The sequence below is a fragment of the Sus scrofa genome, chromosome 15, assembly GCF_000003025.6.
Source record: "Sus scrofa isolate TJ Tabasco breed Duroc chromosome 15, Sscrofa11.1, whole genome shotgun sequence".
Taxonomy (NCBI): Eukaryota; Metazoa; Chordata; class Mammalia; order Artiodactyla; family Suidae; genus Sus; species Sus scrofa.
This window is the reverse complement of record NC_010457.5, coordinates 131,357,531-131,375,577: the sequence shown is the minus strand read 5'-3', so window position 1 is coordinate 131,375,577 and position 18,047 is coordinate 131,357,531. Positions and strand designations below refer to the sequence as shown.

General features: G+C 40.7%; 1 protein-coding gene across 9 annotated transcripts in view; it reads right to left on the bottom strand.

Moving 5' to 3' along the window:
* The window catches only part of LOC100517129 (nuclear body protein SP140-like protein), an 81,331-nt gene that overhangs the window by 5,676 nt on the left and 57,608 nt on the right, over positions 1-18,047 (bottom strand). For 8 of the 9 annotated variants that reach the window (XM_021075662.1, XM_021075664.1, XM_021075663.1 and 5 more), the window contains 5 exons: positions 14,921-14,968; positions 13,482-13,586; positions 11,633-11,775; positions 9,355-9,394; positions 1,192-1,303 (listed from right to left, as the gene is read on the bottom strand). In XM_021075662.1, the coding sequence (XP_020931321.1) occupies positions 1,192-1,303; positions 9,355-9,394; positions 11,633-11,775; positions 13,482-13,586; positions 14,921-14,968 (448 nt within the window). Of the gene's footprint in view, positions 1-676; positions 934-1,191; positions 1,304-9,354; positions 9,395-11,632; positions 11,776-13,481; positions 13,587-14,920; positions 14,969-18,047 lie in introns of those variants that run through there. The other variant, XM_003133707.4, reaches the window with a different exon arrangement.

Genomic DNA, 18,047 nt, shown 5'->3' with positions numbered 1-18,047 from the left:
TTGAGGATTGGAAGCTAGTATATAAACACCGGAGTCTTGGGGCTCAAAGAGGCATCAGATCGCAGTAAAAATCAGGAAGCCAGCCCTTCCTCTCAATTTTGCTGAATAAGCATAGAGCATAAGCCATAGGCATCCCTCCTCTGGCATTGCCATCTGTCTAGACGCTGTGCTGCCGAAACTTCTTGGGCAGGAGCTCTACCAACAGAGTGCCATCGATCTTCCATTTGCCCCTGGATTTGTTCTTTACTCTCCTCTGCCAGGCTCTCTGTGCTTGGGAGCGCTCGATAATCTGGTGGATACAAGGATCCATCCTAGAGATGTCATTTAGCCTCTCTTCTTGGCCACCCCTGGGCTTGCTCAAGGGACCCATTAAAAAGTGCCCATGGTGCAGGGAGGGGGATGATAGGTGAGCTCAACAAAAAAAGTGAATCTGTTTTCTCTCTCTGCAGATTGCCCCACTGCAGAGGTTTATGATGAATCCTCGAGGGGGCACATCTTCTGGGGGCTACAAGGGAGCAGGTGAATTACGTTAGGTGCCTCCCTTTATGGAGGAGCAATACTCTATCCTCATAGGGACAGATGTAATCCTGGTAGAGAGCCTCCTCTTTGGCTATAGCAATTCTGCCCACACCACCACTTATAGAATGCCTTGTCTACATGTTATTTCACATAGCATCACCTTTGACCAAAGATACACTTGCTAACAAAGGAAATGCTGCGTGGATTCATCCCCACAGGATTCAGGGCTTTTATTATGTACCCTATGATTCAGGGTCATCTGAGTTGATAGACTGCTGTTATCACCTTCTGAAGGCTCATCACAGTCCCAGCTTTGTCAGCTTTGTCAGCTTTTTGGTGTTCCCATTGCAGGTGGTATATGTTTTAAATCAGTAGCTAATGTCTGGCATCATCATTCCATCAAAATGCATGAGTCTGGGAACCAAATGAGGAGGGTAGGGGTTACTCATCTGTCTATTACATCTAATAACCACTTGAGTTTTCTTCTCATTAATCTACTGCTGCCAGCACTGTTGGACAGCTCTGTATCTTATTTCTGGATCTTGATGCTTAGGGTCTTTGCTTCTGAATCAAGGCACATGCAACCAGAGACAGATTTGCAGGCTGAGTGTGCGTGGTAGGAGGAGCTGTAGCACAGGAAGGAAGGGCGGGAGGGGGCCAGGTCTCACTAACCTGTTAGCATCTTTGGGCTGGACGTGGCAATTCTCATGAAAGAACCTTGAACAAGTATCACAGGAGAACAGTTCTTCCTCTCCTTCGCACACTGCACATTTACCTGAGGTTTCTGGATGGAAGAGAGATAATGTAGACATCGCTGGGATCAGTGAGACCCCAGAATTTTGACACATTGACTCTAGAACATCCAGCCTTTGCTTATTCCAAGGTGATACTTGTAAATCTCTAAAAATAAAAAAGGAACAGTATCAAGTGGAGATTTCAGAAGAAGATGTTCTGAACTGCAGTGAAATTCCAGAGGGAATAGTTGTGTGGTAGATCTTCATGTTTTCTTTATAAAGACAGAGATTTTGACACAGGAAGGCTTGCAACAACAACAAAAATGGATGAATTAAAGATAATCTGACAAATCTATTATTCTATGGGCAAAACCTGGCTCATGAATTAACTAGTTGTATACATTGCAACATCTAAATTTACTCATTAAAGAGTGATTTAATGATAATTTAATAGGATAGAATAAGCTTCTGAGATATCACTTCCTCTCATTTTCTTGGCCACAAGTTCTCTGTGAGTTGTTAGACCTGGGGAGGAGTTCCTGGACTTTGAATCTTGTGACTGGTGAGCCCCAGGGCCTGTGACAGTGCTTCTGTGTTGGAAAGACCATGGACACAGATAACCAGGTGGATGCCAGGGAGGGCAGAGCCCTTTGGCTCTGGGAGACTAAGGAAAGCTGCCCCTTGACTTTAGCTTGGCATGTAAGATGTGGAGGTGCCATCTCTCAATGGCCAGGGAGCATGGCGATGGCAACCACTGGAGTCAAATGCCAAGGCCCTACCCTCATTTTCTGAGCCCAAGGAAGAGTTGGTGCTTTGTTCTATACAAGGAAGATGGAGGGGCCCACAAAACTGATTGGTGCTGGATTTTTTCCTAATCTCAATGTGTGGGACTTTAAGCCAGGTTGCATTTTACTTAGTGAAGTTGAAAATTTGACAGTGTTTCTATCTAAGCATTGTGGAGTAACCAACACACTGTTGAAACAATAGAATCTATACACCAAAATAAGAATTGGTCAAGGAAAGAGCCCATTGATCGGCAAAGGAAATAACATCCCCCCCCCCTTTTTTTGGTACGTGATAATCTGTGTGTCAATACCATGTTGGATCCCTATATACTACAATTTCTGTGTATGAAGGTCATGTATCTGTGCTGGAGACATCTCTGGGCATTTTCCCAGAGGATGGACACCTGGCCCCTCTCCTGGGTCACCTGAGTGGAAAGAGAACCACATGGTGGGGAAACATTTCATCCAATGAGTAGCTGCTCTTCATCTAGATAAAAATACCCTTTCAACACCATATAAAAATACTCTTTTCATATCCTTGTGTGAAAATGTAGGTACAAAATAATGTGCAAACTTGGATACTGTCCCACCCAGTGATGGGTATCTGGTACTCTGGTGGGTGGGGAGGTGGTGGGGGTGCCATTCCACTTCTTCCTTCTAGAAACACTATTTTTGCTTGGTTTCATGACACTCTGCTCTCTTGAATTTTTTTTCTAACACTCTGCTTCTTTCTTTTCAGGTTCCTCACTTGGAATGTTGGTATTCTTGGGGGGCTTTGTCCCATGTCCCCAGCTCATTTTACTCTCTTAGGTGAAAACAACTACTCCCTTAACCACATCGACTACATTTGTCCCTAGACCTGTGTCTCTGGTCTGTTTTCAAGTCCCCAAGCATCCAAACCCTACTTTCCATCATCCATTAGATGTCTTTCATCACGTCTAAAACCCACCTTGCCCCAAACCACGGTCCTCGTCTTCCTGTCTTAAATCCGATCCTCTTCTAGTGTCCCCCATCTCATAAGTACACCATCATCCACCCAGAAGCCTGGAGTGACCACAGATACCTCTCTTTCCCCATCCCAAATATCCCATCCATCACCAGTCCTGCTGATCCAAATTTTAAAATATCTCATCTCATTCCCAGTGCTTCTGTGAGTCTTCTGCTACAAGAAGGCAGAGACTCTACTTATAATACAATATTATGAGCCTAAGTAAAATGGCCTGCTATTTGGATTCCAAATCATATCATGATATCATCCCTGAGCCCCGCGAGGTGAAGTAAGTAGGAACACACTTCAGTTTGTAAATTCTTTTCATCTATAAATTCAGTATAAGAAGAGACCCAAAATCCCACATGGGAGGAAATTCAGTTACAAGATGAAGCTTGTCCAAGTGCTCCCTTTCAATAGGAAAACTTGAGGAATGGCCTGTTAGAGACACCGCTGGGGACATCCCTACATGGGCTTGAGCTGCCCTGACCTGGGGCCATGTAACCGCTTTTACTTTTTGTCATCCTCATGGGTGCTCAGTGTTTCTTATGCCATTTGATGCTGAGAAGACCCAAGTGACAGAAACCAAGGAGCTGAAGAAGGAAGGTGTGCTCTGGAAAGACCTTCTAAGAACTGAGGTGGTCACACCTTAAAAGCCATAAGGTGGTCACACCTTAAGAGCCAGAGGGAACCGAGAGAGGGCTCCTGTGGTGAGGGGTGGAAGACAGCCGACTCAACTGATTAACCCAGACTGAGTTGCCCTTGACCCCTAAGACTGGGTAGAAACATTTGGTCTTAATGAAGAAAGCAAATAGTGTCTCTTTTGCATAAAACCCGGTGGATGCAGAACCTAGTTACCGAGTCTTATACAGAATCTAGTACAAAGCTAGTGTGAAGACTGTGATTTCCTGGTTTGGCAGAGATAGCTGAAGTCACCTCTGTCAGAGGTTAGGAAAATGGACATTTTTCTCCTTCTTTCTTTCCTTCTTCCTTCCTTCCTTCCTTCCTTCCTTCCTTCCTTCCTTCCTTCCTTCCTTCCTTCCTTCCTTCCTTCCTTTCTTTCTTTCTTTCTGCCTCACAAGTTCTCTCTCTAACCTTCTTGGAGAGGCTGTGGAAGATGCTGACTATCTGACTGCCTTCACTGGAATCCACACTGCATAAAAAACACTGGTCCATGAACTTCACATGCTACTTTGAAGGAGTGAAAACTTGCCTTTGTAGAGGGAACTGGGTCTGCAAAGCCCCTCTGATGAAGCCAAAGGGCGTCTCTACAAAGGAAAGGGTTTTCCAGGTCAGCAGCCTCTTCCACAGGGCACATCTGGTTCCTAGTCACTCTATTCTCTATTTCAAGGGAAAACTTGCCTTGAAGAAGGACTTAGTGTTAAGTGAGTGTGTGCTTGTGAAGAAGAGGTTTTGGGTTTTGCTTCACCAGGTGACATATGGCTATATATCCAGTCCAAAGGGTGATTCTCGTCTACATTAGGTTAGCTAGAGATGTTTCAGTTTTGCTCCACTCTTATTAACACTAGAACCCAGAAAAAACAATGAAAAAATAATCAGTGTTGCAAAAGCAATTGTCATTAAATGTACTTTTTTGGTGTCTTTCGAAATCATGCTTTTCCAATTGTAGCCCCAACTTTTTTTATACTTATTTATTAAAAAATTTTTATTGGAGCATAGTTGATTTACAATGTTATATTAGTTTCAGGTACACAGCAAAGTGAATCAGTTATACATACATACATACACACAACACACACGCATATATATGCTTTTTTCCACATAGGTTATTACAAATTATTGAGTAGATTTTCCTGTGCTATATAGCATGTTCTTGTTAATTATTTTCTACAGTAATATGTGTATGTTACTACCATCCTCCCAATTCCTCCCTTCTCCCCTCACTTTCCCCTGTGGTAAACCCTAAGGTTGGTTTTGAAATCTGTGAGTTTGTTTCTGTCTTATAAATTCTTTTTTTAAAACTCAATGAATTTTATTGTATTTATAGTTGTACAATGATCATCACAACCCAGTTTTATAGAATTTCCATCCCAAAACCCCTGAAATAAGTTCTTTTGTATCATTTCTTATTAAAATACACATACAAGTGATATATGATATTTCTCTGTCTTACTGACTTCACTCAGCATGATAATGTCTAGGTCCATCCATGTTGTTGCAAATGGCATGTTTCATTCTTTTTTATGAGTAATATTCTATTGTGTGTATTCTTTTATTACATTTATAGCTGTACAATGATCATCACAATCTGATTTTATAGAATTTCCATTCCACAACCCCAGCGCATCCCCTACCCCCGAACAGTCTCCTTTGGAAACCAAAAGTTTTTCAAAGTCTGGGAGTCAGTATCTGTTCTGCAAAGAAGTTCATTCTTTGCACACATGTGTGTGTGTGTATATATCTATCTAACATCATATATATATATATATATATATATATATATATATATATATATATATATAACATCTTCTTTATCCATTTCTCTGTGAATGGACATTTAGGTTGTTTCCATGTCTTGGCTATTGTAAACAGTGCTGCAATGAACATTGAAGTGCGTGTATCTTTTTGAATTAAGGTTTTATCCAGATATATGCCCAGTAATGGGATTGCTGGATCCATATGGTTTTTCTATATTTAGTTTTTAAAGGAACTTCCATATTGTTCTCCACAGTGGTTGCACCAATTTGTATTCCTACCAACAGTGTAGGAGGGTTTCATTTTCTCCACACCCTCTCCATCATTTATTGTTTGTAGATTTTTTCTCCATGGCCATTCTGAGTGATATGAGGTGATACCTCATTGTAGTTTAATTTGCATTTCTCTAATAACTAGCAATGTTGAGGGTCTTTTCATGTGTCTTTTGGCCATCTGTATATCTTCTTTGGAGAAATTTATATTTAGATCTTCTACCCATTTTTGATTGGATTGTATGTTTTTTTATTTTTATTTTTTCATTTCTCAATGAATTTATTACATTTATAGCTGTACAATGATCATCACAATCTGATTTTATAGGATTTCCATTCCACAACCCCAGCGCATCCCCTACCCCCGAACAGTCTCCTTTGGAAACCAAAAGTTTTTCAAAGTCTGGGAGTCAGTATCTGTTCTGCAAAGAAGTTCATTCTATCCTTTTTTCAGATTTCACATGTCAGTGAAAGCATTTGATGTTGGTGTCTCATTGTATGGCTGACTTCACTTAGCATGATAATTTCTAGGTCCATCCATGTTGCTAAAAATGCTGGTATTTCGTTCCTTTTAATGGATGAGTAATATTCCATTGTGCATATGTAACATGTCTTGATCCACTCCTCTGTAGATGGGCATTTAGGTTGTTTCCATGTCTTGGCTATTGTAAATAGTGCTGCAATGAACATTGGAGTACATGTATCTTTTCGAGTCATGGTTTTCTCTGGGTAGATACCCAGGAGTGGGATTGCTAGATCAAATGGTAGTTCTATTTTTAGTTTTCTGAGGAATCTCCTTACTGTTTTCCACAGTGGTTGCACCAGTTTACAATCCCACAAACAGTGTATGAGGGTTCCTTTTTCTCCACACCCTCTCTAGCACTTATTGTTTGTAGACTTTTTGATGATGGCCATTCTGGCTGGTGTAAGATGGTACCTCAGAGTGGTTTTGATTTGCATTTCTCTAATAATGAGTGATGTTGAACATCTTTTCATTGTGTTTTTTGGCCATCCATATGTCTTCTTTGGAGAATTGTCTGTTTAGATATCCTGCCAATTTTTTGATGGGGTTGTTTGTTTTTTTTGGTATTGAGCTGCAGAAGGTGTATATAAACTCTGGAGATTATGAATTGTATGGTTTTTTTGATGTAAAGCTGAACGAGATATCTGTATATTTTGGAGATTAATCCCTTGTTGGTTGCTTCATTTGCAAAGATTTTCTCCCACTCTGTGGATTGTCTTTTTTTATGATTTCATTTACTGCACAAAAGCTTTAAAGTTTAATTATGTCCCATTTATTTATTTTTATACTATTCTAGGAGGTGGATCAAAAAAGATATTGTTGTGATTTATGTCAGAGAGTGTTCTGCCTATATTTTCCTCTAGGAGTTTCATAGTTTCTGGCCTTATGTTTAGGTCCTTAATCCATTTTTTGTATATGGTATTAGAGAATGTTCTAATTTCATTCTTTTACATGCAGCTGTCCAGTTTTCCTAGCACCATTTATTGAAGAGACCATCTTTCCTCCATTTTATGTTTTCGCCTTTGTCATAGGTTAGTTGAGCAGAGGTGCTTGGCTTTATTTCTGAGCTTTCTGTCCTATTCCATTGATCTATATTTCGTGTGTGTGTGTGTGTGTGTGTGTGTGTGTGTGTGTGCGCTGGTACCATACTGTTTTGATGAATGTAGCTCTGTAATATAACCTGAAATCAGGGAGCTTGATTCCTCCAGTTTCATTTTTCTTTTTCAAGATTGCTTTGGCTATTTGGGGTCTTTTGTGTTTCCATAAAAAATTTAAAATATTTTGTTTTAGTTCTGTAAAGAATGTTATGTTAATTTAATAGGGATTGTATTGAATCTGTAGGTTGCTTTGTATAGTGTAGTCATTTTGGTAATATTGATTCTTCTAACCCAAGAGAATGGCATATTTTCTATCTGTTTGTGTCATCTTTAATTTCTTTCATCAGTATCTTATGGTTTTCAGAGTACAGATCTTTTGTCTCTTTAGGTAGGTTTATTCCTAAGTATTTTACTCTCTTTAATGCAATGGTAAATGGGATTGTTTTCTTAATTGATTTTTTCTGATCTTTCATTGTTAGCATTTAGAAATGCAAGAGATTTCTGTGTATTTTGCTTCCTGCAACTTTACAGAATTAATTGATAAGCTCTAACAGTTTTCTGGTAGCATCATCATACTTTTCTATGTGTAGTATCAAGTCATCTACAAATGGTGACAGTTTACTTCTTTTCCAATTTGGATTACTTTTATTTTTTTTTTCTTCTCTGATTGCTAGGCTAGAATTTCCAAAACTATGTTGAATAAAAGTGGTTGGGAGTTCCCTTCATGGCTCAGTGGTTTACAAACCTGACTGGGATCCATTAGGGTTGTGGGTCCAATTGCTGGCCTTGTTCAGTGGATTGGGGGCTGGTATTGCCATGAGCTGCGGTGTGGTTTGTAGACTCAGCTCAAATCCCTTGTTGCTGTGGCTGTGGCATAGGCCAGCAGCTGTGGCTCCAATTTGACCCCTAGCCTGGGAACTTCCATGTGCCGAGGGTGCGGCCCTAAAAAGAAAAAAAAAAAAAAAAGCGGCAAGAGTGGGCATCCTTGTCTTGTTCCTGATCTTAGAGGAAATGCTTTCAGACTTCCACCCTTGAGAATGATGTTAGCTATGGGTTTGTCATAGAAGGATTTTATTATGTTGAGGTAGGTTCCCTCTAGGCCCACTTTCTGGAGAATTTTTATCAAAAATGGGGGTTGAGTTTTTTCAAAAGGTTTTTTTCTGCATCTATTTAGATGATCATATGGTTTCATTCTTCAGTTTGCTGATATGGTGTATTGCACAGATTTATTTGTGGATATTGAAGAATCCTTGCATTCTTAGGATAAATCTCACTTAATCCTGTTGTATGATCCTTTTAATATGTTGTTGGATTCAGTTTGCTAATATTTTGTTGAGAATTTCTGCATCTATGTTCATCAGTGATATTGGCCTATAATTTTCCTTTTTTTAATGGTGTCTTTATCTTTCATCCCTGGTTTTGATATCAGGGATGGTGGCATCATAGAATAAGCTTGGGGGTGTTCCTTCCTCTGCAATTTTTTTGGAAGAGTTTCAGAAGAATAGGTGTTAATTCTTTGAATGTTTGATGAAATTCACCTGTGAAGACATCTGGTCCTGGACTTCTGTTTTTTGGAAGTTTTTAAATCACAGTTTTAATTTCAGTACATGTGATTTGTCATTTTATATTGTCTATTTCTTCCTGGTTTAGTCTTGGAAGATTGTATCTCTGTAAAAATTGTTTATTTCTTCTAGGTTGTTCACTTTATTGGCATATAGTTGCTTGTAGTAGCCTCTTATGATCCTTTGTATTTCTGCAGTGTCAATTGTATTTCTGTGGTGTCAATTGTAACTTCTCCTTTTCCATTTCTACTTTTATTAATTTGAGCCCTCTCCCTTTTTTTTTGCTTAATGAGTATGGCTAACAGTGAGCCCAAACATTTATGTCTAATTTTAAGATAGTGTTTCATCATAATTGATTAATTTAGAAACTATAAAATAAGGCCAAAGAGATGGAAATTCAACAATATTGTAGATGAGACATTGGTGGGAGTGAATTACCTTTTTTTCTTTTTCTTGGAGGGACTGGTAGATGTCTATTCTGAAAGAGAAATGAGATTCATGCTATGATGTGTCCCGTCTTTACTTTGTGAGCTCAGTAATTTTAACTGCCTTCCACTCCTGTCCCATTGTCAACATAAATTCAAGCTATCTTCGTGCAAAATAATCGCCACTCTAAACCTGTAACATGCTGCTCTTTGTTATCCAGACTCAGCTTTAAATTCACCTTTAACAACTGCACCCTCTCTCTTGCTCTCCTTATGAAGTCTTGCCAGGTTTTCCCACACAACCTCTTCTACACTCACCACTTCCTCTCCATTCCCCTAGGATCCCTCTAGCTTGCGTCTTTATACCTTGCATACTCCATTGGCACACACTTGGTGAGTGACTGACAGGTGTCAGGCCCCATCAGTGGCCTTGGGCACACCAAGGTATCCAAGCCTTTGGGTAGACAAATGGGAAAAGCCAGGATGATAAAGTGTAAACTGTACTCTTACAGAGTATTTTGGGATCCAGAGACGGGAGAGTGTGGTAAGCTAAATAATGTCCATCCCCCCCCCCCACAAATGTTATCCTAATCCCCAGACCCATGAATATGTTAATTTACATGGCAAAAGGGACTTTAAGGCTGCAATGAAATGAAGGAGCTTGAAAATGGGGAGAAGATTCTGATTATCCAGGTGGGGCCAATGTAATCACAAGTATAAGAGGGGAGGGATACAAAGATCAGAGTGAGTAGTAGGAGATGTGGTGACAGAGCAAGCGTTTGGAAGGATGTGAGGGAGGAGCCATGAGCCAAGGAATGCAGGCTGCTCTAGAAGTTGAAAAAGGCAAGGAACAGAGTCTCCCTGGAAGGAGCCAGCCCGGCTAACACCTTGAATCCAGTGAAACTAGTTTGAGACTTCTCGTCTCCAGAACTGTAAGACAATAGATTTGTACTGTTTTAAGGCACTAAGTGTGTGGGAAACTGTTATAGCAGTTTCCCACACACAATAGGACACAAATTCAGTGAATTTTAAAGGACTTCAGCAGAGACCATGCTATTTGAGCTGAGCTTTGCAGGCTGAGTTGGGTGGCTCTGGCAGAAAGGTGGAGAAGGTGTTTTGAAGTCTCCATGGGGTAAAGCACCTCACGCTCTAATCCATCTTGCACTCTCTGCTCAGATTCATGCCTCTAAAGCACTATCTCAGCTTTGTTAGTCAGTCCCTAACTCAAACCTCCCATGATTCCCCCATGATTAAATGGAGGGTTCAGTTTCCTTCCTTGGGCCTCAAGATCTCTATAACCAGCCCAGCTCATGTATTGAGGCTTATTACCCACAACTTCTTGACAAGTCATGGGGAGGATTTTCCTGCTATCCTGTCTATGTAGAATTCCACATTCCTACATTTTTGCCTGTTAGGACTATTCTTAAGACCCAGCTCGGCGCGACCTGCTCCATGGAACTGTCCTTAACCTCAAAGCCAGAAATGACCTTCACTCTCCCAAGCGGCTGCATTTCTTCCTGCAGCAGCTCTCATTATGGTACCCACGAGCCGTGTAGTCCTGTGGTTATAATGTGCAGCCTTCCCCCTGGTTAGGGACTGGGATCACATCTTATAGTTCCCGTGGCTTTAGATGTATCTCAAAAAATATTTGCTGAACAAAGAGCTTTTCTTCCTCACTAGAGTGGCGAAAGGAAGGACAACCTGGAGCATGTGATAGAAAAGGTCAGAAGGCACAGGGTCACCTGTGACAGAGACCTGGCCCACTTTGTCCACATCAGCAGGCTGATGTGAGGACCAAGGAGATATTTTGATATGCATTTTAAAAGAGATTTTGAGAGTGAATTTCAGATGGCTTTCAAAAAAATAATGTTGCAATATTCTGTAATCCAGAAAACACCCATTCTGATGTACTGTTTTCAGATACATAGTTCTACGATTGTTACCTTAAACATGGGCCCCCTCAAAAGTCTAAGACCCTCCTCTGCCAAATTTAAATTACTTTCCAGTGGCCAAATGACACACTGGCAATTATTAGTGGCAGAGTCAAGACCACACTTTACTCTCCTACCTTTAAAAGTGTAAGAGTTTATGCACTTAGAAAATTAAGCTGTAATGTAATACAGCAAGGATAGCATCCACATGGAATGTTAGTAATAATATATGCATTGTGATTTGGGCAAGGGGTGAGGGTATCATGATAGTTTTCTGGACACTGAGAAATTTTGCTAAAGCTGGAAGTTGGTGACTTGTGACATTGAATCCTTGATTTCAACCCTTTGTCACTGGAATACCTCAATCAGGATTTTTAGGGGCCATCCACCGCAGCGCACACTCATCTTCCAGTTCTTGGATGCGTCATGCTTTCCTTCAGCTTCAAATTCCTTGAGGGTGAACCATTTTCCATTCTTGCTCTTTATACACTTCTGCCAGATGCCTGTTAGACCAAGACAAGCTGAGTCTTGCTCCGGACTATGAAAACCCCAGAACTTAACTCCCCACTATGTGGGTCTGGGCCACTCATTTTGGGTTCAGAATGGGCAGCAGGAGGGCTGAGCTCCCTCCCTAGGGCCCCACAGCGGCCTCAAAGGTGGGGGAAGAAGTTGACTTCTTGCTGTGTGTGCGCACTTTGACCTTCATGCAATGACAATAATTACTACCAATACTTAAAAAAAATTTCACTATATTTAAAAGAGAAAAACATGGATAAGTCTAAAGAAGAATGGGCAAGATTCTTTCCTTTCCCTTCTCTAGGACCTGGGATAGAGCTGGGCTGAGTTTCTGAGGGGGCAAATGAGGTCACAGGAGAGGCTGTGTGGCAACTGTCACTACAGCTACATCTGCTTTGTCTTGTACAAAAGCTGGTCATCCAGCCAAAGGCAATCAATTATTTCTCATATTTTGAACTCATGGCTATTTTACATTAAGAGCAATTATGGAAATGTTATCCAGTGGGAAAAGTTAAAGTACGCATGTGCTATATAGTCATTGGGTAAACATTTATACTTGGTGCCTAAAGAACAATATTTTAGGGGGGGATCAATTAGGATAGGTAAACATTTGTACTGTACTTTACAATTCTGATTTTCAAAGTATTTTATACCTATTAATCTCATATTTTTCTCCTTATAACATGGTGAGGAAAGTCTTATTTATTATTCCCATTTTGTAGAGGACTAGGAGACTTAGTAACTTGGCCCATATGAAATAGACTCTCTTGGTACAGCTGCAACTTGGATCCCGGTCTTGTGAGTCAAAATCCTCTGCGCCTCTCAATTAGCACAAGGCCACACAGACGCTATAGGGAAGGGGGCTATGAAGGTTGCCGTTGGATTTCTCAAATGTGCACATTTTCCGCCCTGTTATTGAAGCCTTAGTTCTGGTATTGGGTCCTGGATGGGCACATGCGGACCTTTTCCATGGGGGAAAGGGGAGATGGACTGGTAGGCTCGTGTTTCTTAATTTTAAAAGTGTAGACGTGCCACCTTTCCTCCAGCGTCTCTGGGATTCTGTGTGGAAAAATCTAACAGAGCAGAACAGAGGTTGCTTTCTTTTGAAAGGCCTGCTTCAAGGCTGGCTCTTGCCTGGCCTCTGGGAACTTGGATCTGGGGAGGGATCTCACCACTCCTGGAACTTAAAAGAGTGGCTCCTTGTGCCTAAAATACAAAAATATGGTTTATGCGGAACACCTGCTTTTTTTTCTGGGAGTGTGGTGTCTAGGCTTGTGCTAGGCAGAGGGCACCTATGTAACTAACCCCTGATAAAAACCCAGGACTCTTAGACTTGGAGCAGCTTCCCTTTCTGACAATATTTCACATGTGTTGTTACAGTTCATGGCTGAAGAATTAAGGGCTTCCTGGTGACCCAACTGGGAGAGGACTCTTGGAAACTGGTACATGGTTTCCTCTGGACTTTGTCCCAGGTGGCTTTTCCTTTTGCTGATTTTGCTGCTTTGCATCCTTTCACTTGAAGAAAATTACAGCCATGAGTTCAACTCTATGCTGCTTCCTCTGAGTTTCCTAGTGACTCTCCAAACCTGGGGATGGTCTTAGAGAGCCCCGACACAGGCGTCTACTCCCCAAATGGTGTATTAGTCACATGGGCATTTTCCAGCTGAAAAGAGCAGAAGGCCATGAAACCCACCTTGTTCCATTTTCTTCTTATATAAAACCCCCTCTGCTGGACCGCATGTCACGGGAAGTTGAGGACTTTGAAAATCCATATTTTCTACTCTGGGAATTCTTGGACCTGCAAGGAAGCATTATTTATTATTATTATTACTATTATTTGATTCCATCTTCCTCTCTGACTGTGCACTGTCTCTCCTTGCCCATCTTGAGGTCTTTCTTTATAATTTAAAATGTATTGGAATGACTTCCCTCATGAATTAGTTCTATTTCTAAGCCTTTCTTTTATGGCAGATTAGACACATAAAGATAATATCATCCTCCACTCCCATGGACATCCTGTGTGGCTCACAACATAACTACTCATCTAAAATCCTACTTGCACACCTCGTGAGAAGGATCTGAATTCCCACACTTGCTGGTCCCAGCTACCTCTCACCTGATACTTTTTTTTCCTGCTCTTGGAAGGAAGATTTCTAGTCATACTATTGCTTTGAAGTTATGCAGATGGAGAAAAAACTCTCAACTTTTAATTTTTTCTCCCCAAATGAGGCCTTAACTGGGGAAAAAAGCAGGATGGTGGTGGAGCCCCCAGCAAGGATAGTGTCTGTCTTCCCCTCCTTGCTCTCTGCTTTATTTCACTTCTCCTTCATGTGTGACTCCTCCATGGATTAAAGGAAAGGTCAGGGCAGGGTGCTTTAGGAGAAACTACAAATGGCTTGGGGAGAGGGCCTCTGGGCATCTTTGGGGTAGGATGCTGGGATCCGATTACTCTGAAGCAGATGTTGAAAGTCTTGGAATTTAGTAGCAGAAGCACCGACTCTTGCTCTTCTGACCAACATGGAAGCGATCCATTAAAGACTCTTGTTGGGGCTCCTCTCTGGAGGGGAAGGATGGGTTGGCCACATTCTTTCCAGAGTTGGTTCTATTAGAGCTGGGATTAGCGTAGAAGGCCTCTCAGTCTAATTCACCTGCCACCCACCGTTTAAAGAAGAGGAAATTGAAGCAAAAAAGAACAAGTGACAAGCTGAAGTTACAGAGTCAAAGGAAGTTTTGGAATTAGGACACAGGTCTAGTCTTCCTATTCAGGGTCTTCCTTGGTGGAGAGCTTCTGGCTCTGTGTGTGCAAGAAAAGGATCAGCTAAATATCATGTGAGCCATTCCCTTTATGTTTGTTCTTTATATTTCACTCCTCAAAAGTTATAGTAAGTGAGAGGAGGCCTGCACAGGCCCAAGGAGGCCTGGGATCTCTCACAGATCAGCTGGCTAATCAATGGAGTGGCTGTTACCTCCATCCTGTCATGTTGTTGAAATTGAGCAAGAACAATGAATATCCTAACATTTGTTATTGGCATTGTAAGCCAATTAAGAAACCTGACTAATCACTCAGAACATAGAGTATAAAATAAAAATTCAGATGTTTAATTATTAAGTGTATTAATCACTTCTTTTTACCTCTTTTTCTGCCTTTTTTCCGAGGCCCAGTGTTGGCTGTTTTTTTCCCTGAGGAAGTAGAAAAATAACATGAATGTCTCATTTATACCATTGCAAATAACAACAGTGTTTTCCAAAAACAGTTAAAAGTGACTTTTCAGGAACATATCTAATACGTCAAGAAAAGTATCAACTGTGAGATCAGGAGTTAGCAACATTTTTTGTAAAAAGCTAGACAATAAATGTTTGAGGTGCAGTGCTCCATCACCTCTCTTGTGAATCCTCAATTCTGCTGCTGTATTTTGAAAGAATGTATAGGTAATATATAAATAAAAAGATGTGACTATGGATAAGTTCCAATAAAACTTTCTTTACAAAATAGCTCATGGGCTGAATTTGCCCTGTGGGCCATAGTTTGTGGAACTGGCCTAGATATAGCTAGTTACAAACATGATATTTAACTGAGATTTATTCTAAATTTCTTCTACTCATATTCATGACGGACTCTGTAGGTCAGATAGCTACTACAACCTAAACTTGAAAAAAGATTTCTGTACTAAATATGGTGGCAAAAATGACTAAGGTCTTCCAAACTAGCTTAATGAAGGGGAGCTTATAAAATTGGTGCCCAAGTTCTAAAAGTGTAGGGTTAGAGATAGCACAAAGTGTGGACTTGAAGGATACCTCAGAAGAATATAGTATGTAATTTAAGTGTTGATTGTGTCTAAAAAAAAGAGGGAGTCATGTCTCGGTACATGTTGAGGTCTTCCACTATGCCAACGTGCTTGGTTGTTGAAGTCAAGCATACGGTGTGGATGATTTCTTGCTGAAGGTATATGCCCATCAGTCTGTGCCTATCACTGGCATGCTGAGGCGCTAATTTGGGTTATGCAGGATCCAGGAGAAAAATCCTCCCCAGATACTCAATCATGACTAGTCTTTCCTTTACATAGCTTATGGCCAGATGATCCTGGAAAGGAATCTTTCAACCAAACACAAAAACCTTCAGATTGATAATACTATCTTATATTCTGGGGCTTTGCCCTAACAATTACTCAAGTGTGTGTGTGTGTGTGTGTGTGTGTGTGTGTGTGTGTGTGTGTGTTTAAATCTCTTCAAAATAAAAATGGCCCCATGAAAAATGTATTGATGATTCCCATCCCTTAAGAAATCATACCCCATGCAAATCAAAACCACGATGAGGTACCACCTTACACCAGCCAGAATGGCCATCATCCAAAAGTCTACAAACAATAAGTGCTGGAGAAGGTGTGGAGAAAAAGGAACCTTAGTACACTGTTGGTGGGATTGTAAATTGGTGCAACCACTGTAGAAAGCAGTATGGAGATTCCTCAGAAAACTAAACATAGAACTACCATTTGATCCAGCAACCCCACTCCTGGGCATCTATCCAGAGAAAACCGCGACTCACAAAGACACATGTAGTCCGATGTTCATTGCAGCACTATTTGCAATAGCCAAGACATGGAAACAACCTAAAAGTCCATCGACAGAGGAGTGGATCCAGAAGATGTGGTACATATACACAATGGAATATTACTCAGCCATCAAAAAGAATGAAATACCAGCATTTTTAGCAACATGGATGGACCTAGAAACTATCATGCTAAGTGAAGTCAGCCATACAATGAGACACCAACGTCAAATGCTTTCACTGACATGTGAAATCTGAAAAAAGGACAGACGGAACTTCTTTGTGGAACAGATGCTGACTCCCAGACTTTGAAAAACTTATGGTCTCCAGAGGAGACAGTTTGGGGGGTGGGGTGATGTGCTTGGGCTGTGGGATGGAAATCCTGTGAAATCAGATTGTTATGATCATTATACAACTACAGATGTGATAAATTCATTTGAGTAATAAAAATAAATAAATTAATTTAAAAAAAAGAGATCACACCCCAAGATTAAGCATGTTCAACCTGATAAGATGTTGCCCTTAGGAAGTTTATCAAGACATTGTGGAGGGACACTGAGAGGAAAGATAAATAAATCTGCATGAAAGAATCATAAGCATTGCTATGATCCTGATGACTTAAGAGACACAAGTGAAATGGGGGAAAGGTAGACTTCAAAGTAGATGAAATTTTCTTTACAAATTGCTCTAGATTGATTGCTTTCAAAGAACATGATTGTGTCAAGTATGGTGGTTAATAGTTGCCAGCTATAAAAGGTTATCTGCACAGGTGTGGCTCTCTGTGGAAGTCCTCTCTTGTCACTAAATGATGCTGAAGTCGTACGTGTACCTGGAAAAATGGCCAGTTCTGACTGCATGTGTCTCTCTCTCTCTTTTCCTGCAAGAATCAAAGCCCAGTGTTGTATGAGCAGACACTTGGGCTCTCTCTTTACTTTCTCCTTGCTCTCCTTTTCCATTCAGCGATGAAATTGAAACCCCTGCCCTGGTGATAACCTGAGTCTGTACAAAAGTAGCTGTTATCAGCAAACACACATTCTCTTGCTCTGTTTCTCTTCTGCTTAAATCTTCTGGGTGAGCTAGACTTTCCTTTCATTGAAGCCTGTTGAGCACAAACAAGTTGAGGGCAAACAAACAGAAACTTGTACTACAGCTCAGTTTTCAGATATATGGTCTGAAGAACAGATCCATATGTAATAAAGTGCTGCTGAATTTTACAGTGGTTATTTGCATGTTAGCCGGCACCATGTTGTTTTCTTATATCTAGGAAGTAAAACACCTGGATACAGTGGGATTAAACTATTTTGGGTCTACCATCTTAATTACCACCTACTAACACTAAAATCCTACATTAACTCTTAAAAATAATAATGTGGTCAGGAAAATGAAAAAAGTAATTTAAAAATACATATTTTTTTTTGCTTTGTAGGGCCAAACCCATGACATATGGAAGTTCCCAGGCTAGCAGTTGAATTGGAGCCATAGCCACTGGCCTATACCACAGCCACAGTAACACGAGATCCAAGCCACATCTGCAACCTACACCACAGCTCACAACAATGCTGGATCCCTAACCCACTGAGGAAGGCCAGGGATCAAACCCACATCCTCATGGATACTAGTTGTATTTGTTTCTACTATGCCACAACGGGAACTCCTAAAAATAATTTTTTTAACAGTTGGGAATAATAATTATGGGCAAAAAAGTATATCAGG